General features: G+C 36.2%; 1 protein-coding gene across 1 annotated transcript in view; it reads right to left on the reverse strand.

Moving 5' to 3' along the window:
- Positions 1-26929, reverse strand: part of LOC150106455 (disintegrin and metalloproteinase domain-containing protein 28-like) — a 144566-nt gene that overhangs the window by 83681 nt on the left and 33956 nt on the right. Inside the window, exon 2 of the mRNA XM_090393008.1 lies at positions 4067-4155. Within this exon, the coding sequence (XP_090249134.1) occupies positions 4067-4155 (89 nt within the window). The remainder of the gene's footprint in view (positions 1-4066; positions 4156-26929) is intronic.

The following is a 26929-nucleotide window of genomic DNA, read 5'->3' on the forward strand; positions in this document are numbered from 1 at the left end:
AATCTATTTAAATTTAGCAGTATAATATTTTCATAATGTAAAGAGCCGAGAGTAATGCCTCCAATTATATCATGTTTAATGCTAGTGTCCTCCATAAAATGATCCAATACAGATGATCAATAACAATAGAGATTATGTAAACCAAACCATATTCCTATACATCCTTCGCTTCACTGCTAACTTGCATCTAAAGTATGCAGCTCTGTATAATATCCCATCTGCACTATGTAACCGTAGTGTTTTGAACAGCTTTCGTCTTGACACATTATCATTAGGCCTCATAATAACCTTGAATGCTTTAGTTTCAATTTTTAACAATAATTCTATAATAAATAAGTTTCTATAATAATCTTTATTATATAATAAAGTTAAATAAAGGGAATAGCTGCACCATGATATCACTGGACTTTGCAAAATGCATTTGATACAAACAGAAGTTTGTTATGTAATCAGGAACAAAATGGGGATGTATATAAACCTGGTGACATAGCAAAGGGAATTGCTGATAGACAGATATAGTGGAACAAATTCAAGGAGAAGGCAAATGACCAGTGGTTTCCCTCTCATATTATCCATGATTTGAGAGGGATTATTCAGTTGCATTCTGAAAATAATAAACTGAAAAGTAAAACACTTAATTAAGAGAATGTACAGAACCTGCAGGATGAATTAAAGAGACTAGCAGTGAGCTGAAAAGATTCTTCAATTCATTCATCCATCCCTTAGAATAGGTAGTCTCCTACTTAGATATCACAGCAAATTAATACAGCCATGACATCACTCCTCTACAGCATCCCCTAAGAGGCAAGTATTTATGCTTGTAGATCTGAATGTTCATGGGACAAGTTTGGCTGTTCTGAGAGACAAAAAACCCAAGTTTCTGGGAGATCAAAACTTCTGCCCCCCATATGAGACCAGCTAATTCACCATGTGATTGAAGAAGACCTGATACAGGGTCCTCGCATCACAGATTGGATTTAAACCTGGGTCTTTCCAATCAAAAGGGCTTGTGTATAGTAACTGAGTTATGGAGACTGCTAAAAAGACTACCAGCTGTTTATTACATTATGGGACTGCACCACAAACATTGATGAAGCTGGCGATTTTGGGGTGTTGCAGAACAGGGAGTGGAGAGTTGACATTCCAAGACATTGCAAAAGTGTACAGAATAGAACAAATGATCACTTGGATGTTGACAAACACACATTGACAAGGAAGTCATTATCATTATAAGGTTTAGATATGACCACATCCAAAATGTTGTTGCTCAAGTTTCTCGGGAATGAGCAAGTGGTGAAGTGGAGGACTCCGAGATAGATGACTCAGGCTGTGATAAGTCTGTGTGATATGAGAATAAATTGAAGGTTTGTGAGTTGTAAAATTTGGCTGATAGATAGAAAAGAGGGGATGTTTAAAAACATGCTAGACTAAAAGGGGTTAAGAATAAATGCATACGCAATATTTCAATGCACGTGAGGAGAGAAAATAAAGGATTTGTTACAAATTATTTTAAAACACATATGGAAGTTGCAAAAGAGTTTGGTTAACACAGGCACGAGGAATAGTTTTTTTTTTTGCTTGGAGAATGTTGAATGATAAGCACTGTGCAAATAACAGTAATAACATGGTGTCATCAAAATACTAGCTAAAAGGGACCAAGACTATATGCTTAATGGTACTCTGCTAAATATAATCATTTGCACCATACTTTATGTATGTAATGGCTATAATCCTTGTTAAAAAAAAAAGATCACTTTTCACTACCCTTCACACACCTATTTCCACTGGCCACAGTAATAACCAATTCCATTTCAACATGCCTGAGATAACTTTAAAGAAAAAAAAAAAAAAATAGCCAAACACATTACACAAATACAATTTACTTTCCACTTCTAAACTGTACATGAAACTGATAGCCCATTTCTTCTCTTAAAAAGCTCAGTTGATTTTGACAATGCTCTTTCTTTGGAAAGACCTAGGTTTGAGTCCTGTCTAGAATGCAAAGAATCTTTAGCAGGGCTTTTCAACTAAAGGTGAGCTAACCAGTCTAATATTGAGGTGGCAGAGTTTTTCCTCCTGGAAACTCAGAAATATTAGAATACACGCAATTAACGGAATACACTGCCACATAGCTCAGTTACTTTGATCATATATTCAAAATCAACCAACTAACAATGGTCAAAAGGCACTCTCAATTCTTTGGCATATCCTGGACACAGATAGCAGACCTAAGCCATGACAGACAGTAAGGGCATGACTATTTTTGCGACTGTAGTACATTTTATGGCCAGAAACAAAAATATGAAGGTGAAATAACATAAGATGCCATGTACTTATAAACTGTCGATGAATACAAAAAAATGTATTATTATGACAGATCTGAACTTCAAGACTATGTTTTGGACTTCATAAATCAAATGGTAAAACACTTATTTTGAGAACCAAATCAACAACTCGGCCTGCTTATAATTAAATTCATAGAGGGACTTATAAGGCAAAACAGTCATAAAAATTAATACTAATTCTTGTTTTATCCAGTTACAATTTTCAATGTACACTATATACATTGAAAAGTATTGTAACTTTTCAATACACATAAACATACAATACATAGTATTGTATCCTTTCATATACATCTATTAAATACAGTGCTCTAAAGATGTATTGAAATCACTATCAAATTTAATGTAAGTTATGGAGTGGTGGTTAAAGTATTGGAAAAGTTGATTGAAAGTAAAGTTCAGGAATGGGTGGATAGGAATATGATACTCTGTAGGGGGAAAGCATGGCTTTGTAAAAAGTAGGTCCTGCCTCAGTAATTTATTCACATTTTATACTAAGGTAACAGAATAATTGAATAAAAGAAATGACTACACAATGATACTGCTTGAACTTCACAAAGGCTTGGACAGAATACTGTATGGGAAAACTATTACATAAGTTGGAGCAAATGGGAATAGATACGAGGCTGGTGGACAGACATCAGAGGGTGGAGTGGAATCAAGGCAAATGAGGGCGATTAGTGGAGTGCTCTGTGTTAGGATGATTATGTACATTAATGATATAGCAAAAAATTTAAATTCAGCTGTGTGGGCATGATTATCAATTCAATGTCATAAATTGTAAGGTGATGCACTTCGGGACGAAAACATTACATACTTCATATCATACTGTTGGTACTAGTTTACAGGAAATTTATAAGGCTAGAGATCTAGGGTGATGGTGGATAGAGAATTGAAATTCAGAAGTCACATTGCAAGAGTCAGCAAAATAGCTCAGAGTATTACTTGGATGCTGAAGAACGCACTGACAAGTAAAGGTTATTAGGTTATTATCCCTCTTTATAAGGCTATGCTGACTACTGTGTACAGATTTCATCACCCGTGTTTCTTGGCAATCAGGAGATGGAGAGGATTCAGAAACAAGTGACCAAGCTAGTGACAGGTCTGTGGAATGTTGCTTATGAGGGTGTGAGTTGCAGAGTTTAGCTGAGAGGGGATATGAAGTTATGAATCTGCAAGATTGATACAAAAGAAATTTTTCAGTACATGGGGAGTAGGGGGAAAACAAGGGGATCACACTTGGAAGTTGTCTAAGAGTAAGTAAGGATGTGTAGACTAGGTTCTTTACTTGGAGTGATGAATGAGTGGAATGGATTGCCAGAGGTAGTTATGAGCTCCTAACAGTGAACAAGTTTAATGAGATGTATGATAGGTATTGTGTTAATGAATAGAGTGGGTCTCCCACAATGTCTTTTAGCTCCATGGAGTATCCATATAAATAATGATTTATTTCTGTTTACAGTGTTGTACTTAATGTTATTAAACTGAAAATGGGCAATATTATGTATTTTCATTTAGCAAGTGAGATGATCTGCCTATGGTAGGCACTGTGAAAGTTTGAGCGGAAATCCTGTAAGTGAATTAACTACACAGACAACTAAAATATTAGTAATAATAATTACTAGCACCAATTAAAAGGAGAAACAAGAATGGGATTGGGAGGGAGAGAGAAAATAAGATTTACAAACACTGTGTTAATAAGATTAAAAAAAAAAAATCCTTACTGCATTTGATATATGCCTTTTTTGTCTCCCGTCTTTACCAAAAATGATTGGACGGACAACTTCATGATGATAGAACTCATCTCTTGGATCTATCAAAGATTGAAATGAATTTCAGTTAAAATCCTGCAACAGAAAGACTATTCATTGAAGCAGAAAAGCAATATTAATAATAATGTATACCTTCCTACCTAAATATACATAGCAGAAATATACAGGAATGTGCATATTTCTGCTATGTATATACATAAAAGGAATCAAAGGTAATGGACTTCCTGCATTTCTTAAAAAAGAGTATATACTATTACTAAAAGATCAGTACAGAAACTAGAAACAGATAATAGTAAAGGGGGGGGAGTTAAAATTACACCTCTTCAATCCCTGAAGAATGCATACATATAACTATTTATTTAATTATACTTGAAAGTAGGAAAAATGGCCTACCCAGCGTCCATATCCAATTCCTCATAAAAATATCCAAGACAAGACATTATCCAACTCAACTCCATCCAGGATGCCTCTTTTGTTGGGCTAAGGAATTTCAACGTAACCAGATCATTTTCACAAGACTGTGTTTAAGGATGAAGAAATTCCATGAAGATGGATCAGTCACACAAGTTAGTGTTTCTTTAGATATTTTCTTTGTTGTTACCTTCTCAGCATGAGAGGATTTTCCACAAGGTAATAATAATGTAGTAAGCTACTTCCTTGCTCCTAATATTGAAAGTTCTACTTTGTCTTAAAGCAGAACTTTTCATATTAAGAGTAAACAGGATGTAGGATGTTCTCCCTCACCCAGCTGATGACATTAGGATTTTTTGCAAGTATAAGCTTGAATTTCACACTCTTTGCTATTACTCTATTACCCAGACAGCCATGACAGACAGTAAGGGCATGACTATTTTTGCACCTCTATAGTAGATTTGATGACCACTAAGGATGACAATGTCCACATGTGGAAAACGTGAAGGAGAATAGAAATTCTCCCTCATATTTTCCACATTGGATACAAAACTAGAAATACCATAATTCTATTTCTAAACCCACCATCAAATCAAAAACATCCAGTTTAGGAATAGAAATTGGTTCTCTTAACTGACACAGTGATGGTTATAGGAAAGAAGCTATATAAAATGCAACTGGAATTTGTAGAAATATACTGAGTATGTCTTGTAGGAAAAAACAGCAAGAAGCAGAGTGGAATGCACAAGAAATTAGAAAAACAGGCTAAAAAAATTCTCGTGAGTTTTTTCAATATGTGGCAAGTAGAAGGAAGAATATTTATGGTAAGATGCTGTTAATGAATGAAAGGGAGATTGGTGACTGCTGCAGAAGACATAAGGTGTTCAGTGAATGAGCACTTCATCAGGGTGTTTCATCATTGGTGTGAAATCAGAAGCCCAAGTGTAGAGAATGAAATGAGAGAAGACTTAATGGTGAGCAAGCAAGAGGTATATCAGGAGTTAAGCTAGATGTCAATAGGACTTGATAAATATCCCCCATGTGTCTTGAGGGAATATGCCAGGGAGTCAACCTTGACCTACCTATTTAACAAGTCTTGCAACAGCAAGGGTCCCAAAGAGTGGAAGGAAGGCAAAATTATTCCACTTCACAAAAGGTAGTGATAAGACTAAAGCAACAAATTATAGACCAATCTTTATAACTGGAGTTGCAGTCAAGGCACTGGAGAGGTTGGTGAGATATAGGATACAAAAAATGGGTTGATAACAATGGTATCCTTTGTGCACATTAGCATGGGTTTGTTAGAGGGGAGGTCATGTTTCACAAATTTACTTATGTATGAGGGTGGTCTGAAAAGTTCTTGGCCTCGACCATAGATGGCAGCACTATTGCCAAGATTTTTTTCTAAGTTGGTACATCTGTCATAAGCATCCATGTGAAATTGTAACTCATTGTATCAAATAGTTTGTTTTATACAGCTGTCTGAAGCAAAAGTGTTGTCTGTATCCCTTGAAATGGATAAAATTGAGTATAGTGCAGTTATAAAATTCTTTGTAAAAGAAGGTTTGAGGCCAAAAGACATTCATTCAAAGCTCATAATAGTTTATGGGCACTCTTCTCCTTCGTTTTTGACAATTAAGAAATAAGCTGCCGAGTTTAAACGTGGCTGTACCACGTTTAAACGCCTTGAAGATGATCCACATGAAGGACGTCCAAAAAGTGTAACAACACCAGAAATCATTGAACAAGTGCACGATATGGTATTGGATGACCGGCGAGTCCAAGTGTGTGAAATTGCTGAAACTATAGGCATTTCAAAAGAACATGTAGGATATATTTTGAATGAAGAATTGCAAATGAAAAAGCTTTACACAAGATGGGTGCCATGCTTGCTCACAGCAGATCAAAAATGCACTCACATGAAAATCTCTAAACAGTGCTTAGAGTGTTTTAACAAGAATAAAACCGATTTTGTGCATCAATTTATTACTATGGATGAGACTTGAATTCACCATTACACACCAGAATCCAAACAGCAGTCAAAACAGTGGACAGGAGCCAGCTGTTCAGCGCCAAAGAAGACAAAGTCTGTTCCATCAGCAGGAAAGGTCATGGCATCGGTGTTTTGGGATGCTAAAGGCAACATATCTTGCTGAGAACCACTACGGGGATGGGATAATGGCACTGGAGCATCCATGGAATAAATGTATTAGTCTTAAGAGAGATTATGTTGAAAAATAAAAATAATTTTGAAATTATAAAATTTGGTTTTTCACTGTTAGGCCAAGAACTTTCAGACTACCCTCTTACACATTGTTTCATAACTAAAACTTCCATGTGCTTTTCAGGATACCTCTGTCCTTGTTGTTCTTCCATTTACACCAAATGGAAGATTGCCTTGCATGTTAATGGTTCAGTTAGGAATGGATATGTGTGGTTTGAAACTTCGACAAACTTAGAAGACAACTTTGAACAGTACTAGTGGTGTCTGAACTGCTAGCAAAACAGCTATCCTAAAGAAGATTCAAGTTATGTTCCATAGCCATGGCCAACCAGAAATAAATCCAAATCAATAATGATGAAACTGAACAAGTAGATTATTACATATACTTAGGAAAAAGAATATCAATGAAACAATAGTGTGGACAAAACTAAAGGACACACGATGCTTGGGGGGGGGGAACATTTGGGAAATTGCAGTCAATATTCAAAAGCCAATTACTATTATGTTTGAAAAGAAAAGTTTTTAATCAATATATTCTTCCTGTATTGACATATGGCCGTGAAACATGGACACTAAATACAAAGGAAATTCAAACATTGAGAACAACACAATTTAGTATGGAAAGAAGTATGTTTGGAATCACAACACTAGATCATAAATGAATACATGGATACAAAATCAAATCAGTCTCTAACATCATAGGAAGAGTGAAATGTCTGAAGTAGCAATGGGCTGGGCATATTGCTTGAAGACAATCAATGATGGACAAGAGAAGTAATGAATTGAATTCCATGAGAGGAAAAATGACCATGACACTAATCCAAATCATGGTGAATTGATGATATCAAATTTCATAGAGTAACATGGGGAAGGAAGGTCACTGACAGACAGCTTTAAAGTAATCTTGGAAAGGCCTTCATCCAGCAGTGGGCTGAAAATGGATGATGATTATATATTAAATAAACATAATGACTAGAAGCTGAGAGATACCAAATTAGAAAAATACTATTTATTATTTGTGCATACAACTAGTTTCACCTTCATAGACAACTTCATCAGATGCATAATATGAAAAGAGAAATACAAAAATATACATAACCTATCTGATTGTCACTCTTCAGTAATCCAGCTTTGGCATAGACAACATTGTGTCCAACAATACCATGGAATACAGAAAGTTTTCAAATATTAGCAATACTATTTGCAAGTTAATTTATAGCTTGTAACGTACGTTTTTATATTGTATTTGTATTGTCTTGTAACGCATGTTTTTGTATTTCTTTTTTCATGTTATGCATCCAATGAAGTCTTCTAAAAAGATAAAACTAGTTGTACGCTCAAATAAATAGCATTTTTTTTAGTATTTTGATATCTCTTGGTTTCCAGTCATTAAATTTATTTAATTATGCCATATAACCTAGTAAATCTGTTGCATCAAATACATGAGAAAGAGCAAACATGAAATTTTGCAAGCCTCCATTAAGCGGGGCCAGTAGCCTATACCAATACCCAAGACGGGATTCGAAACTCCAGCCTATATACTAACCACTCAGCTAATCAAAGGCAGGCATTCGATACACCACTTTTATCTATGTATGAAAAGTTCCAAAAGTATTTGTGCTCATGGGTCTCAGTCTTTAAAATTGTGAGTCCAGAATATTTCTGGGTAGTATGGTGAACGTAAATTATTTTTATATTTACTGTTACACAATGTAACTGCAGGATCTTAATTCTCACTTATTTTATGCTGTTCATTTTGTATTGGTAAAAATGAAAAAAAATGTGGAAAAAATTCTGGTTTATGTCCATTAGAGCAGGGGCGGCTGGCGCATAGGCACTGCAGCACCCCCCAATTTTTTTCGATATATATTGATTAATTTATTTATATTTGCTTGTAATATTTAATTTTATCATCAACAATCTTATACAATTATCTTATTTTGTATAAAAAATAATAAAAGGTCATCTACACGCGCAAACATAAGCACGTCATAATAAGATGCGAGCTATTAGCGTAATGCGGCACTGTCCGTCGCGCAGTTCCACTGTTGTTTATATGCAGTTTGCACCAGTAGTAGAGTGTTCGTAGTACTTACCGTGTTACTATTATTATTAAAGTCATAACATTTGTTATAGTTTTTATTTTAGAACATTATTGGAGTTATGATAATGGATTTTATTTTTAAGTAATTTTGAATTATTCTAAACTGTATAATTTTATCAATAATAAACAATATTTTTTCATGAAACAAAACAAGAAGAATATATTTTATTTTTAAGTAATTTTGAATTATACCATACTGTATAATTTTATCGATAATAAACAATATTGTTTCATGTTTTTTTTTAATTTTTACCATAATTTTGATATTTTATCCAAACACGTATACACTGTACTCTTTGGACTCCCTGGAGGCGTCTAATAATAATAATAATAATATTTGGAAAGTTGCAGCACCCCCGTGATTTCAAGCCACGAGCAGCCACTGTATTAGAGTCTCTGAAGCTCAGTCGGTATCGACGATGTTCTTTGCTCGGAAAGACATTCGGTTTGAATCACGTCTAGAACGCAAAGAACATTTATCAGAGATGAAAAGATCTGAAGATGAGTTAACCTGTCTATTACAAAGTGGTAGGGATTTTTCCTCCCGGAAACTCGGGTTTTTCATCTCGCAAAACAGGTCAGAAGAACATACAATTTATAGACAAATGAGACTACAGGATTATAAGAATTAACCACCCTATCCGTCGGTTCTAGTCTTGAAAGCCTACAGGTAAGCATAAAATAGGAAGGAAGGATGTCCATCATCTTAATATACGCATATTCAAAATATTGTAATAAAGAATGGTTTAAGATTTTTGAAACCAATTAAGTGATATTTCCAGTTCTTTTCTTTTTTTATTAAATTACATCATATTGCTAATGATTCCATCAACCCCTGCGCACGGAAGTATTCATGCAAAAAAGACATGCGACTTCAATTCCAATAGTATAATCTGTGTCATCAGTGAAAATATTTGAAAAAGAAAAAAAAATAAACTTCTGTATGTCACTAGTGCATCGAGTGAAATGCCCATAACCTTAACGCGCTGGAGTGAATAGCAAGTAGTACAATCATTTCGAAATGAATGACCGACACGCCAGAATTCACAAATATTCCCTTAAAAACAACTGATAGTCACGCCTCACGGAATGAACCATAACAAGCAGTGGCGGTGAAGATACACTTCTGTGATCACGATAAACTCGGTCATTTCGATGTAGCCACAAATACATCTCATTTAAGCAATTCAAAATGCATTTATATTTTTAAAGAGAAACTGCTTACTTTCTTCTTGTCTCCTTAGGAATATAAGGTTACTGAAAACACTAGCATATAAAAAATCAGTAATAAAAATTAGACAATACCTGACTTCCTTATTATACGAAGGATACAGTATACTGCTAATCACGCCTGTACATTAAAAGCAATGCGGTTTACTCAAAGTTGAAAGTAGCACGAAGGAAATAGCAAGTAAACGACTTATTTGATATAAAATATATAGCAAAACTACTTGCTGTTGCACATTTATTCATTTCACAAATGAAAAACTATGCAATACATACTATGATCCCACTACCATACTGGATAAAGCATCAGATATTATGACAAATGATATTAATGTCTTCAGGGATGAAGCAAGAAGCTTTTCATACTCCCCGCTATCCGTTACAGCTACAGTGAGAGTAGAGAGTTGTATGAGCAGTTTGCTCGCCCTGGATGGGCATGGAGAATATGCATCACTAAAATGATGAAGCTAAAATAGCTTTTGGTCTTTTATATTTGAATATATCCGTTGCCTCGTAGGCTACAGCTTACTAAACTAGATCATTGGGGTGTATGGATGTCTTTAAGAAGAACTTCGTTGCTAAAGATTGTAGGAAAGAGAAAATATAAGGAATATTTGTATCTCGATGAAGTTGGTTGTTTCTGACGAACCATGGGGCGTTCAGAATCATTCTTAAGCACTTGTTTTGTACACATTGCAGTTTGATAATATTTGTAGTGGAAGTGTGGCTGTGGCTCCAGGCTGGAGAAGCGTAAGTGAGTATAGGACGAATCATCAGCGTATAAAAGCAAGTTGATTCTGACATTTAGCTTACTGTTCCTGTTAATTAAGGAGTAGATCTGGGCGATGGCTTTAGATGCCTTTGCACACGTAGCCTTGATGTGTTGGTTTGGTTAAAAGTTAATTTTTTTTTTTGTCGGGGACGACGCCAAGGTATTTTGTTTCTGTCTGCCAAGGGATTTTAGTATTGAATAGTAAGACGTCTCCTACGGATGATATCGACCTTTTCGTGAGGAGAATGGCTGAGCTTTTCTGAGAGTTCACTTCCAGTCTCCATTCGGAGAACCATTTCTCTAATTTTAGGTTTTCTTGAAGCTTTCTAGTAATGAAGTGTGGCCGGAGAGATCTGGCTAACAATGCTGTGTCGTCCACACATAGGGTCATGATGGATGACATTGGGTTGTGCGGGATATCTGAATGTATATAGAGAACAGCAGTGTAGCCAGTAGGGGATCCCTGCGGTACTGCGGCCAAGATTTGGCGCTGAGATGACGTAGTACCATTGATCTTAACTTGCATGGTTCTGTTTTGAAGATATGATCTAATTAAATGTACCATTTTCAGTGAGATACCGATTGAGATAAGTTTGTGTAGCAGTCTGAAGTGCCATATTTTGTCAAATGCTTTGGATAGGTCAAGAAAATCAGCTCCCGTGTATTGATGCCAGCTGTAGCTGGTGGTAATATATTCCACAATTCTGTGGATTTGCTGGGCAGTACTATGGTGTTGCTGAAAACCGAACTGTTCTTTAGAAAGGATGTTTAGTTCATTTACTGAGTCTAGGAGTCATGAGAGGATGACCTTCTCTGCAACCTTACCAAGGTTGGAGATAAGACTGATTGGACGATAATTTTGAGGCAGGTGTGGGTTCTTGCTTGGCTTATGTATAGGGATTACATCGGCCAGTTTCCAGGTGGAAGGAAAATAGCGAAATCTTAAGATTGCATTTATTATAATGGTCAGGTGCACTACAGCTTTTCGGGGCAGCAGCTTGATCACCTTGTTTGAAATGCCGTCTGGTCCAGGAGCTTTTTTGTTCTTTAAATTTTTAATAATATTATATATTTCAGCAGGTAATGCGGGTGCAATAGGGTCAGCACTGGTATCAGGAAGTTTGAGTGAGTGTCTGACCTACCTGTGAAATTTATATATGTGATTGAAGTCTAGATGTTCATATGAAGGTTTGCACTGCTCTTCCAAATTTTTTGCCATGGCCCTTGTTTTTTTTCATAGTAGTTCCCAGACAGAGCATCAGATATTATAGTTTTCCATAAAGAGGAGAACCATCGTACACTCTTATTAAACTGAAGAATCGAACAAATACCTGTTAAGCTCTGCTGATTTTGTATTATTATCTGACATTATGAAACTTTAAAAAAAAAAATCAGCTAACGCCTTTTATTCCCTAATAGGGAGCAGGCGAGGCCTTTATACCCTATCTAGCTTTTGGAGACTGAGTGGGCAGCACTCAGTCTCCAAAATCTCCACCGGTAGCCAATCAGAGATAGCTGGCCCATGTCTATCACTAATTATAGCAGCCGCCGATGAAGAGGCTGGCAAACAAGTGCTGCCATCTCTTGGTACCTAACCCTAACAAGATATGTCACTGTCTGAAATGTGGCTCCTACGGTCGATTTTCTTGCGTTTACGGGATGAAAAACCCGAGTTTCCGGGTGGAAAAACCCGCTTGCCTGTGCCAGAGATCGACTAACTCGGGAACCGGTCGAAGATAGGCTTAGAAAAAGTTCCCAGTTTCAGAAAATCAATTTTTTTTTTATTAGCAAATTACTTTATATATAATGACCAATTTTACGAACTAATTTAAGTTAAAAAATAAATTTAAAAAAATAAAAATAAAAAAAATAATAAAAAAAATCGGGTAAAGGTAAGCTTTAACTTATCGGGAAAAGCGTTATAAAAAATAGCAAATGAAATGTAATGAAACTTGATTCTTAACTCCATCGCGCAATTGGAAGAACGACGGTATATTACGCTCTTCGATTGGAAAAGGCCAAAATTAAATTTTCGTCGTTACTAGAGGAATCTTTATATGGGCATTCTCATTTGAAGGAAAGTTAGCCGATCTCATGTTTCGGTAGAAGAGTTTTCCTCCCGCACACAGGCAAATAGGCCTTCAGAACACACGCAATTTACAGACAAACGATACTATTGGTAGTGGTGATGGGCGCAGGGCCAATCAACACCTTCTTGGGCCCCAAGCGGGAAAAGAAATGTGAAACCCCTATCACATTTCCTAATGTTCAGTAATAATAAGATACTCATCGATTTTGAAGTCCCAAGTAACAAGAAGGTATCGCCTTCAACCCACCAATTCCATTGGTGGGTTGAAGGCGATACCTTCTTGTTACTTGGTAAAAATAATAACACAACAATTCACTTCTTCCCACCCACATGCTTCCCCATAGCAAAACTAACATTATAAAAGGGACTGTTTTTTACATGTTGATGTGGCAAAATCACGTATTAGGTCATCAAAGTTAATATTTTGCAAAATCTCATGTTCAATGATCATTAAACTTAGGTGGTTTAATCATGACTGTGCCACGCTGTTTCTTGATTCATTTTTTAGTAATTTCATTTTAGAAAAGGAACATTCACTGCAGGCATTAGTAACCATCATTGAAAGAAAAATCCTCATAGAGATTTCCATATTAGGAAATACTGAAAATATATGTTCATTATGCACATAAGCGTAAATTTTGTTAATGGTAACAGTCTTCTCATTTGCGGTTAAGGTCTTATCACCTACATTTGCTTTCTTCACTGATTCTATATCTATCATCATGTAGGACCTAAAGTGCAGACATTCCATGAATAGAAGGTCTTTGCTATAGAAGTTGGCTAGAATCATCACAATGAGTTTTTATGTCTTGATCATCTAAAGCAGAGTTTCCCAAATTTTTCCTATGACGGAACACTTAACAAATCCAGGAATTTCAACGGAACACCTTGGTTAGAGTCGAATATCATCGGTCTCGTATTCAATGTAAAGCTAAGTGCACACCACCGCCGAATAAGGCTGTATCGCATTGCAAAAATGCGACGGCGCACACTACAGGCGTGCCGGGCCATAGCGCATCGCATTGTCCTTGCTTGTAACCGCACGTTTCCTAGATCAGATACTTCCGTACTTCACTCGCGTTCGGGGGTGTCGACAACCGCGGCCAGCTGAATCAAGGTCAGCGCACGCTGGCCTTAATAGCACAATCCACACGCAAAATGAGGAGCGCCTGATTTTCAAACATGTTTGAACTTGTCGCAACATTTAAAACCATTCGAGGCTCATATTAATTTCAATAATTTTTCACAGAACACTTATTCACTTTCCACAGAACACAGTTTGGGAAACCCTGATCTAAAGTATGAAGAGTTTCTAAGAAGCCAAATTTATTCAATATTTCTTTGTACTGTTTTTCTCGCGTATCCGAACTAGTTACCAAGGAATCTGTGATCAGCAAGTATGTGTCCACTCTAAATTTCCTGCTGCCCTTAAGTTGCATGTCTGAGTCATCTGTGTTTCTACCACCATCTACAAATGTTAGAGTGGTGCTGTGTTGTTTTATTCGTGTATACGAATCCTGGTGGTTCTTATCCCGTGACTTTTCTTTCGCTTAGGATTCAGTCTTCAAAACAGTTTCTTTTCTCAGTTATAAACGCCTTTAGGGAGTTAAGCAATTTCATAGCAGTAGATGTTCGTGCTTTCTTTCTGGAGGACTTGGCTCACACTGTTAAATCGTTTCAGTATGTCATTCCAAAAAAATAGCCAGAAAATTTGTTTATAGTTTGTCTCTTAAACCTTGAGCAGTAAGTCGTGTTTCTGATGATTCCTGACCCCCTCCTAAATCATCCAAACTCAATCTGATTTCTTCATAACCTTCGTATAGAACAATTACTGCATCTGCAGACCACTGAGTTCTTGACAATTGCTTTACCACTTTAAGCCGAGATCCCAAATGCGAAACCATTAGTTCCCAACGATAAGGTGAAGGTAAAAAGAAATTGTAAAATTTTGAACAAAAAAATACATGGTGACATAGGTACTATTTACTCCATGAACACCTACAAGGTTCAAGGAATGTCCTGTGCATGGTACATACCAGGGATGTTCAACCCGTCGATCGCAGAGCGATTTTTGGTCGATCTCTTGTGTATTCCTCCTTACTTACAAATTTAATTAAAACTGAAAACATAATATTTTATTTATCATTATTTTGTATTATTTTAATTCGCTTTAAGTGTATTGCTATTGTTTTTATTTTTCGTTAAAATTGTCAAATCAGTAATTTTCTTATAAGTCCGGGTAAATGAATTAATTTGGATCAGTGGAAGTCAAACAGCGAGCAGAGTGAATATGATTATAAGCAAAGTGTAAAAACTCGATTGTAGCTTAAATGTTAAATATCCCAAAGCACATTACATCGATTTTTTTACATAGGTTAAGTCCCATGTGAATATTGTAAAAAATGAACTTTGTCTCGGTATAATTTGTATTAGGTGTTTTTATAAATAACTCTTTTGAAGCTAACTGTATATACTGCTTTAATAAGAATATATAGAAGTAATATATAATAGAGTGTTAAAAACAAAGGCAATGTTTTTGTCACCAGAGCTGTACATGGTGGCATTCGAAAGATTGTTATTGAAACTTGTATGTATGAGAAAGGCTTGCAGGCTCTAAGTGACATCTCCGAAGTCAGTCAGAAAGAGTTCTAACAACTTTCCGATGGCTGGCAACTTACAATCAAAAGAAAGCGGAGGAAAACCAAAGGCGTGCAGAACTTGAAACTTAAGATGAAAGACTCATATCGATTCTTTGGGGGTTGCCAAACTTCAAGCGAAATCTCAGACGAGGCCTAATAAAAAGGGACTGAAGCAAGCAGAAGGGGTCCCGCTTCCAGAATTGCTGTCAGAGAGGAGGCCGCCCGGTTCAGACTCGCCGTCAGAGAGGCTGCCGGATCCACGTTGTTTGAGAGAGGAGTTTCCCGCTTCCCGAAAGGAGCTTCTCGGTTCGAGACGTTGCTAGAGAGAGACTACTTCTAGGCCGCAGACAAGGTTTCAAATTGCCGAAAGGAAGAGTTCTAATTGCCGGAGAAAAGTTTCCAGGCCAGAGAGGGATCCAATTAACAGTTGGCGGCAATTTTAGCTGTTGAAACGGCAGAAAAAGAAGGCAGTCGTCCAAGCATTTTCGGCGAGCCCAAGCAGAGGAGAAAAGCAAGGCAAATTTCCCGAAGCACCTTCGCTCGTAAGTTTTTCTTTTCGTCGAGGGAGAGTAACCTTTTGCCGGAGCGGAATAAGCCCGCAGCCCGCTACGTTTCCGATGAGATACAGAGCCAAACTTTCCTGAAGAAGATCTGAGACTAAAGAATTGCCATAGAACTTTTAGTGAAAGACTTTTGACTGAATGAGATACAGAGCCTTTGTAAGTTGAAAACTTTTATATAATTCCTATTATAGTTGATACAAGAAAGACTTAAGATATATGTTTAATAGTGTTAAGAAATGTCCATAAGAGAATCAATTGGCATGTTAGAGGTTGATATCAAATGTGTAAAGATAACTTAACACAGATTTAGGTAACCTCTTTACGAGTAAGCTTGGAGATTAATAAGTAAAAATTTGTAACTGAGAGTAGGTAACCTTATGTGTTAAAGAAAGTATTTAATGTGGAAGAAATAAGGTTCTAATTTTTTCTAAAGAGTTTTTATAGATGGATAGAGAAAGCAATCTCCCCAACGTTAAAATTGTGTATATTTCATAGTAATGTAAATAATTGTCATTTGACTTTCTTGTTAAAAGAGTGCTGCCTGTTTGTTTATTTACAACTGTTGTTTCTAAAAGAAATCGGACTTGTTCAGCGAGGATCTAAGTGAGTTGGCCAAAGCGTGAAATTAAGAAAAATAATAGACCACGACTGTTTGTGAAAGTTTTAATGTAGGAATTTGTGTTAGAGAAAGAGAAATCTACCAGCCGTATATTTGAGTTCTTTTTGCTAATCAAAGATATTAATGGCGCAGTCTCATTTTAAATAAATTTTCTAATATCTTAGGCAAAAGACTCGTAATGCGAAAGGTAGATAAACATAGCACGTAATAAGATGAACAAGAGAGATTCTGTGAGAGAGAGAGAGAGAGAGAGAGAGAGAGAGAGAGAGAGAAAGCGTGCCCAGCAAATTAGAATAACGGAGATTAAAGTATAAAGTAAAAGACATCGTAAGTAATTAATAGAAATTACAAGTATACAAAGTTAAATAATAATAAAAGTTTACAATGTAGCAGTAACGACTGGATAGCAAAAGTAGATGTATAATATAACAAAAACACATCGTATGCGTTTCGTTTAATTTGAGGATAATCATGAGTGTATCAAAGAAATCGAAGACACATCATTTTCACAAGGCATGGGAAACGGATTTTTTCTTTACAATGGTAAATGGAAAGTGTTGTTGTTTGATTTGTAATTCATTCTGTAGCAATTCCAAAAAAAAGGTAATATTGAGAGACATTTTCGATCGCTACATGCAAAATATGATGAAGATTTTCCCAAAAATTCCGAAATACGTAAATCAAAAATTATAAAATTTAAAGGCAGGACTTTCTGGACAACAAAATATAATTTCGAAAGTAATAAATAAACCAATATCAGTCACTACTGCATCTTTGAAAGTGTGTCATTTATTAGCAAAAAAGCCTTTTACTGATGGACAGTTAATAAAAGAATCGTTTTTTGCAGCAGCAAAATCTTTATTTTCTGATTTTTTAAATTAAAATGAAATCATTTCGAATATTAAAGATTTACAACTTTCCAGAATAACGGTTATGAGAAGAGTTGAAATTTTAAGTGCCGATCTGAATACGCAGTTAATGTCAGACATTCACCAGTGTGTTGCGTTTTCATTACAATTTGATGAATCAAACGACTTCACTGATATTGCTCAATTAATGGTATTTCAAAATTATTCAAGTAAAGAAGAACTTTTGAAAATTATACCATTATTGGGAAGGACTAGGGGAGAAGACATTTTTTTCGGCATTTGACGAATTTGTGAAACAACACAAAGTTCCGCTTTTTAAACTTGTCTATTACTACTGATGGTGCTCCTGCAATGATAGGTATAATAATAAATCAAGCTTCATTTCATTATGTAAAAACGATGACAAATATCCAGATTTTTTAACGTACCACTGTATTATTCACCAACAAGTACTGTGTAATAAAAGATTAAACACAAAAGATGTTTTGGATATTACATTTAAAATTGTAAATTCTGTTCGAGGAATAACCTGCAACGGCGGTTATTTAAATTACAGGCCGATGATGATAGGGAACTTCTGTTGTACAATAATGTTCGCTGGCTTAGCAGAAGTCAATTTTTAGAAAGATTTCTTGTATTAATTAACGATATAAACATTTTTCTTGATGAAAAAGGAGATATTTATCCACAATTGAATGATAAAAGATGGTTGTTACACTTATAATTTTTAGTAGATTTCTGTACGAAATTAAGCAATTTAAATTTAGAGTTACAAGGTAGATAAAAATTTAATTGACATGTTAAGTTCAATAAAAACTTTCCAACAATACTTACTTTTATTAAAGTAAGTATTGTTGGAAATCTCCCATATTTATTAAATTTTTTGAACAAAATCAAGAAATGCTTTGCTATGATTTAAAAGAATTTATTCGTGAAATAGAATTAGTCGAGGAAGAAATAAATTCAAGATTTAAAGATTTTAATAAAACTGAAATGATTGTATCTTTTATCAATAATCCATTTCAAGAAAACTTGAACATCACAGAAATTTCAAATAAAATTAGTTGGCTGTTTGATATAAACCAAGCTGAAGTAGAACTTGAGATAATAAACATTCAGAATAGTTTACATTTAAAGTCAATAAACAATGAAGTCATTTGGAAGTATGCACATGAAAAATTTGCAATATTAACTGATATTGCGCGAAAAATTCTGTCGTGTTTCCGATCGACATACTTGTCAGAATCCGCTTTTTCAAATATGACCGTCATAAAAAAACAATTAAGAAACCAAATTACAAATGATCATTTGGATGATTGTCTGCGATTAGCCACTTCTTCATATCAACTTGACTATGAAAATATTGCGAGGTCCAAACAATGCCAAACTTCACATTAACTTTTTTTTTTTTTTAATCAACCAGCATTTCCTGTAACTTGTGAGTTTGTAATCAGTCTGTTGTTTTTTCTAACTTTGGTTTTCCAAAATAGAGAAATAAATATTTTATTCCAATATATATATATATATATATATATATATATATATGTTTTTTTTTGTTGTTGTATTAAAATAATTAAAAGTGATAAATAAATTTTTAAATACACAAATAAAGTTTTTAGTTGTGTATTTTTATTTTTTTTAGTTGTTTATTTGTGCCTAATCAGATATCAGGTTGGGGGAAAGTGATCCATATAAGAGAGTAGATCGCCGAATAACTTTTTATAGAAAAGTAGCTCTCGTAGTAAAAAGGGTGAACACCACTGCTATATACAATGCATATTTATTTCGTTCCTTAATTTTAGCCTATAATCCTGAATAATGCCCTGACATATTTGCTGCATTATCATAGGACTGAACTCTACAGTTCATTAGTGGTATATTATTGTGATCCAAAAAAAAAAAGTCGTGACTACGTCAGCGAGAATATCTGCTTTATGCCCATTAATGGGAATAAACTGTAAAAATCTCTCTTTAGGAATACCTCCAGAAACATATTTTATTATAAATGTCTGTTGGTCTACGTGTGTTGATATCAGGTGTTGAATCCACCGATATGGAATAATACTTAGCTTTCTATACTCCAGCGACAATAGTTTTCAACACTTTAACTCCCATAATTTGTATGAATTCTTCACAAATAGTAGTGATAGATATGATGGGACCCCCTTTCCGGTATTACCATACTTCTTTATATGTTCACATAAAAATGGATCAAACCGATTGATCAGTTCCAAAATGTCTAAATAACTGCCATTCCTAGGCAAGCCTGTGGTTTGGTTGCCTCCTCTTAGCAGCAGGCCTCTAGACACTAAAATTTTTATAACCGCAATTATTCTTTTCAATACTTCTATCCAATATTGACGCTCATTGTCGAACTGGATTACCAATTGTGTGCTTATACGCTCATGCACTTTTAAGACTGCACTATGTCATCATGCATTTTCTGTGTTCCACCCCATTTTCATGATGTGAAATGGCCTTTATTCCGTGTTTCGAGTCATTGAATCTGCTCATTATAAATGGGGAATCAGAAGTTGAAAACAATTTACAAACAAAACAATATACTTTTCCTGTCGTGGGAGAATAAATAAGCCAATCTCGAAGTTGTTTCTCCATTCCACAACCGTTGTGAAAACATTGCCAGTGTTTCTTTATCTAAGTTGTTACTTCCTACCATATATTCTCGGGCTGACTGACTAAAGCTGCACTGATTATTTTGGCATTCGGATGGACCTTTTTGAATCCAGTACTCTTGTAAGATATGATTTGCCATTGGCCATAGTCCAGGATCTGAACTCTTATAATTGTCATTATATTAACTTACGTTTGCTGTAGCACCAGCGGAGGTTGTTTCTTTCTGTACACTATTACTGCACAAGGACTTGCTTGAAACAGAATTTGCTGGTGATTCCATATTTTCCCTTTCCCTACGTGCTTCATTCTCCCCAACAACTTCACTTTCACTGCTCTTAAAAAATGTTAGTTTTGGAAGTTTTTGAATATCTCTTGCCTGTTCTTTCATTTTCTTTCGTTTGGCACAACCACTTTCGTAACGTTTCATATTGAGGGGAAGCGTGTTCTCCTAATATCCCTATGACTCGCCTATAACTTTTAACTATTTTCAAACTAGACCAAGATAATAACACAATATACTTATCTACTAGGTTAAACTTGTAAAGCAGAAACCTGAACTGCGATGTATAATTACGGTTGGTACTCAACAATCATCTGCAGGTCGCACGAGAAGATTCATTCGTTGTTGTGGCATTCCAGCTATGAAAATTGTTCGAGATTTAAAAAAAAAGTTTGTTCATTTATGTATTATATTTTGCAGTGCTAGAAATAGAAATTTAGAAGTGCCGGTATACTTTCCAAGGTTCGATTTGCGTTATATCGGCTTTGGCACACAAAACTTTTGCACATAAGCATTATTAACAATGCGTTGGTCAGAAACTCGTGACTGTCGACGTAGGATGCACCAAATCAAGTTAATGTTAATTCCATAAAAGTGAGTAACTCATAGCTTAGCACCGAAATAAAACGAAGTTTAATAGTAGTTTTTGTTTAACCGGGTTTCTTGTAACCGGAGTTTGAAAACGACAAAACTAAATTAAGCTTTTTCAACGTAATTGTAAGTTCTTTCCTCATAGCATTTTCATGAAATACTTTGCATCAAGTTATATATTAGGGTGGTGTAATATTTTAACCGACCGGTGTCGAGCACTGAAAATTTGTTTGGTTTCTCTATTTTAAAAAATAAGAGAATGGGGACCCCAGGCAACAGCCGGGTTTGCTGTTACCTTAAAACGGTCCTGGATGGGCGGTAGATGGTGTTGATGGTAGCAGGAGAATTAAACAGTAGTATGTGTGTGTGGCGGAGTGGAGTAGAGTGCCCTCTCGCGATGAGTCTTTGGACTACTTGGAGGGGTTACGTAATAATAAAAAATAAAATCGGTATGCTTTTATCAAGCGTTTATCGTTCGTCGGCAAAGTATTCGTAAAATAGGAAGATGGGTGAATGAGAGTTCCGAAATTACATCAGAAGCAGCTATGTCTATGAGGCAAGTGTATTCTGACTATAAATTGTGTGTTGTTCTGGCCTGTTTGGAAGAATGAAAAACCTATATCAAGAGTAAGTATCAGTTATGCAGTGGAAGAAATAATTACAAAAAACTTTAAGTCCCTTTACCAATCCAAATTATTGAAGGGGAAAAAAAAGTTTATTAATTGATCGTCTAGCTATGTCCAGATAAGAGGGGGAATCCGTACTTGTGCTAAGTGCATAGAAGAACTGGGTGTAAAGGAACAAAGAAAATATGATCTGTGAAAAATATGATTCGAAGACGGAAGTTTTGCTTGGTTCTTTTTTTGTCACTCTCATCAACAGAAAGTTATAAACCTATACTACATTAGTACCGTGGTTGGATTAATAATTTATTTTTTAAATTGTTTTTAATCTTGTTTATTAATTTTTACACAGCCCGGAAACCTTGCTCTAGAGACCAAACATTGAACACTTTTTAAAGCTACTTCAGACCTCCAATAAGCAGGGAAGTGGTCTTACACCGGGCGATAATTTAAACAAACTTGTAATAATTATTTCCGATTTTAATTTTAAGAAATTTAATACATAATAAATGTGTGCTTCTACATAAATTAAGTAATTGAAATATCTCTGTTTTTTTGCCTGATATGCTGTTTGATTCCCGTTATGAGTGTCCCATAAATATAAAAGGCTGATCACTGCGTAAAAGTTTTCGTGTATACATTTAGAGAAAGCAATGCTCTCTCTCTCTCGCGTGCACTCTCCCATTTGAGCAAGGTAAAAATTCATTATGAATAGTAGCGGTCTCGTTTTGAACACGGTGAATGGGGTTGCCATCAGTCACATGAGAGTAGCATACAAGTAGAAAAGAATGGAGTTCACTGAGTACATTCTTCAGAGGACCAAATAAGTGGTTGTCAGATGGGATCAGTCCAGTCCAGCCAAATGTTACAACTGCATCCCCTGTGTATAAACTGGTGTGATGTCACGTAGAATCAGGACTTCATCCATATTTTTGGCGGGACGAACTGTACGAATGCGTTTTGATAATTTCTGATCGTGGTGCTCTCTCTCCAAAAACTGAATCCAATCATCACTCCGCTTCGTATGTGCATCTATAACTACCACCATTTTGAACTACTTGTGTCGCCGCGCTTATGTATATCGCAGCACCATTCACTTTTCTCCACAACAGTTTGATATATCTTAAATTCAAAGTACTGATTTTAAGTAGATGATCGAATGGTTATGAGAAAAGTTTTATTTGAAAATTTTGTAATTAACACAACGCTGTATGTACGAGGCGTATTCAAAAAAGACCGAACTTTTTTAAATACGAACCGGCACAGAGAGCGCACTGCGATTACTGAGCGCACCTAGAGGAAGGTTTTGACAACAAATTGCCATTTGCCCCATTCTATTATGAGCATTAGTCGTCGAGTTACATCCGTTGAAATTAGCACGTGCAGAAGCTGTTCGTCAGATTAGTGACAATGAAAGAGCTTGAAGAACAACGTGTGTCTCTGAAATTTTGCTGCAAACTTGGTAAAAATTTTACAGAGACATTTCAATTGCTTAACCAAGCATACGGAAAGGATTGTATGAGCCGAACGCAGTGCTACGAGTGGCTTAAGCATCGATGGATGAGTCGGTCAAAGATCAAGGTGATGTTGGTTGTGTTTTTTGTTTGGAAAGTCATTGTCCATTATGAATTTGTACCATGTGGTCAGATGGTAAACAAAGAGTTGTACTAGGAAGTTTTAGTAGCAGTCTCGTTTCGACCACGGTGAATGGGTTTGCCATCAGTCACGTGAGAGTAGCATACAAGTAGCGTTTGAGGGATGTCGTGTGCAGGAAGAGGCCTGAATTGTGGGAAAACCAGACTTGGATGTTGCACCACGACAATGGCAAAACATCAAACATCCGTTATGCCCCAGCCTATTTTATCCGTCCCTATTCTAAAAAATAATGACATCCACAATAAAAAAATATATGATATCCACCCTATTCTCCGGACTTGGCCCCAGCAGAATTTTTCCTGTTTCCCAAACTTAAAACCACTTTTGAAAGGACATTCGTTTCCAAACCATAGAGGCGATTCAGGAAAATGCCATGAAAGAACTGAGTGCCACACAGAAAGTGCGTTCTAGGAAGCATTCCAACAATAGAAGAAACATTAGGAAAGGTGTATCGCCAGTAGAGGGGACTACTTTGAAGGGCACAGTGCTTAAAATGTAAAATGAGCAATAAAGTCTTTATAGCAAAAGTTCGGTCTTTTTTTTTTTCTTCCTTTTTTTTTTTTTTTTTGAACACGCCTTTTGTGTGTGTGTATATATATTTTGACGCAGATATTAACAAGCGTCATCCTGAAATGGTATAATTTGATGAGGACGGATGAAACAGACACATTGTGATTCAAAGCATTTTCTTCGAAAATACCTGTAATTTTTTTTTTCTTTTAAAAATATAAATATAACACCTAAGCATATTTAAAAATTATTTAATACCGATTCCTCACACTATTAATTATAAAAACAGAATTCAAGTAATGATTCACCTCATGGCGGCATTTGCCATAAGGCACATTAAGCGCAAGCTGGGACACCCTCACTTTCTATGGGGCCATATTTTAAATCCTTACTCTTCACAAACAATATAAAAAACAGCCTAGCTAGAGTTGCAAAATAAAACTTATTTTTAAATATTAAATTCATAATATAAAAATTAGAGGCTGCCGTAAACTTTGTGAGTTCCTGTTCCTGTTAGATTAACAACCTAACAGGAACTGCTATATTGAATAAAATTCATGTAAGTGAGCGTACCACTTCTTCTTCTTCTTCTTCTGCAGCTTCTCCCACTTAAGTGGGGTCACTGTTTATTATGAGTCTCCTCCACACCTTCCTGTCTTGGGCTGTCACCACATCCAAGTTCTTCATCTTCAAGTCCTCTTCTACCAGCTCCCTCCATCTCTTCTTTGGCCGCCCACGCTTCCGCCTTCCTTGCACATCCATCTGCATGACCCTTCTTCCCACATAATCGTCCTCCCTCCTCATCACATGACCAAACCATCTCAACCTTGCCTCCTGTATTTTCGCTCCTAAGTTCGTAACTTTCACTGTTCCCCTGACATAGTAATTTCTCAGATGATCCTTTCTGGTCACACCGCACATCCACCTAAGCATTCTCATCTCTGCTACTTCCATCCTGCTAATGTTATTTTTCCTCAGGGCCACAGTTTCTATAGCATATGTCATAGCTGGCCTCACTACTGTCCTATAAATTTTGCCTTTCAGATTGATCGGCACCCTCTTATCACATAACACTCCAGCCATCTCCCTCCAGTTCCTCCAACCTGCTTGTATCCTGCATCCCACTTCCTTCTCACCTCCTCCATCTTCTTCCACTGTCGAACCTAAGTATCTAAAGTCTCTCACCTTCCTGATGACATTTCCTTCCAGGTCTGTCTCCTGGCCACCGCCCACTGCGCAACACATATACTCTGTCTTACTTCTGCTCAGTCTCATACCTCTCTCTTCCAGTACTTTTCTCCATCTTTCCAGTTTAGTTTCCGCTTCTTCTCTTGAATCTACACACAGCAAGATGTCATCTGCATACAACATTGTCCAAGGCGCATCTTCTCTCACCTCCTCTGTTACCACCTCCATCACAATATTAAACAGAAACGGACTTAATGCTGACCCTTGATGCAAGCCAACTGTTACTTGAAAACTTTTTGTCTGTCCCAAACAGGTCCGAACACTTGTCTTCACATTTCTGTACATTTCCTGCACCAACCTGACATATTTCTCCGGCACCTTCTCCCTCAAACACCTCCAGACTTCTTGCCTTGGCACTCTATCGTATGCTTTCTCCAGATCAATAAATACAAGATGTAGCTCCCTTTGTTTCTCTCGATATTTTTCCATCATCTGTCGTAACCCAAAGATAGCATCTGTTGTTGATCTTCCAGGCATGAAGCCAAATTGTTCCTTTGCAATCTCCACCTCCTCCCTCAATCTACCATCAAGAACCCTTTCTAGGATCTTCATTGTGTGGGACATCAACTTTATTCCTCTGTAATTTTTACAGTCTTGTGCATCCCCTTTACCCTTGTAGATGGGAACAAGAGTACTCTCCCTCCATTCCTCGGGTATATTTTCCTGTTGGCAAACTTTCATGAACAGGTCCCACAGCAGGTCAATTCCCTCTTCCCCCATTGCCTTCCATGCCTCCACTGGAATTCTGTCGGGGCCCACCGCTTTTCCATTCCTCATCCTCTTCATGGCCTCCGTCACTTCCATTCTACTGATGTTCTGCACCATCCCCTCAGAGGGCTGCCCATCTCCTCTGTGAGTCCTTGCATTTTCCTCATTCAGAAGTCCCTCAAAGTATATTTTCCATCTAAAATTATGAACTATTAAATTCATAATATAAAAATTAGAGGCTGCCGTAAACTTTGTGAGTTCCTGTTTTACAGTTCCTGTTCCTGTTAGACTGTTAGATTAACAATCTAACAGGAACTGCTATATTGAATAAAATTCATGTACGTGAGCGTACCACCAGCAAGGGAAAAAAAAAAACTATTGGGATAACAGCTATGTTGTTCCCTATATCAACAGATTTCACACAAACGTAGAAGAGTAAGAATAGAAATAGAATTGTGCACGGTTTTTTTTTTTTTTTATCTTATCGCTATTTTCTATTCTAAGGTTCTATTGCATGGCCGTAACTAATTGAAATTAAGTCATTAAGCGTCGTTCGTACGCACGCGTAACAGATAGTTGTTACCGTTATTTGGCTAATATTTGTAAAGCAGCAGGGCCACGCCAACCAGAGGGTGCAAGGGATGAACTGCACCGGGGGAGAGCATTTTATATAGTTAATATCTAATTTGGATTAGACAATGCAGTATTAGGAGCGGCCGATAAACGTTTGCACCCGAGCATAAAATACCCTTGGCGTGCTCCTGTAAAGCAGTATACAAGCGCACATACCTAATTATATGATTAAAAAAGTAGTTGTCGCAGACAGTAAGAATATATTTTTCGATGGCTTTATTAAAATAAATAAATAAAAAAATCTGCTTTTACTCATTTATTTTAACAAAACCAAGATACTACTGTTTCTATTTTTGTAATTTTTTTTTTTTTTTTTAGCTTTTATTTTTCTAAGCCTTTTTTCGACCGCTTTCCGAGTTAGTCGATCTCTGGCACGGGCAAGCGGGTTTTTTCTCCCGGAAACTCAATAAAATTC

Source organism: Typopeltis vanoorti, chromosome 5, assembly GCF_054136105.1.
Source record: "Typopeltis vanoorti isolate ZY-2024b chromosome 5, IOZ_Tvanoo_1.0, whole genome shotgun sequence".
Classification (NCBI taxonomy): domain Eukaryota; kingdom Metazoa; phylum Arthropoda; class Arachnida; order Uropygi; family Thelyphonidae; genus Typopeltis; species Typopeltis vanoorti.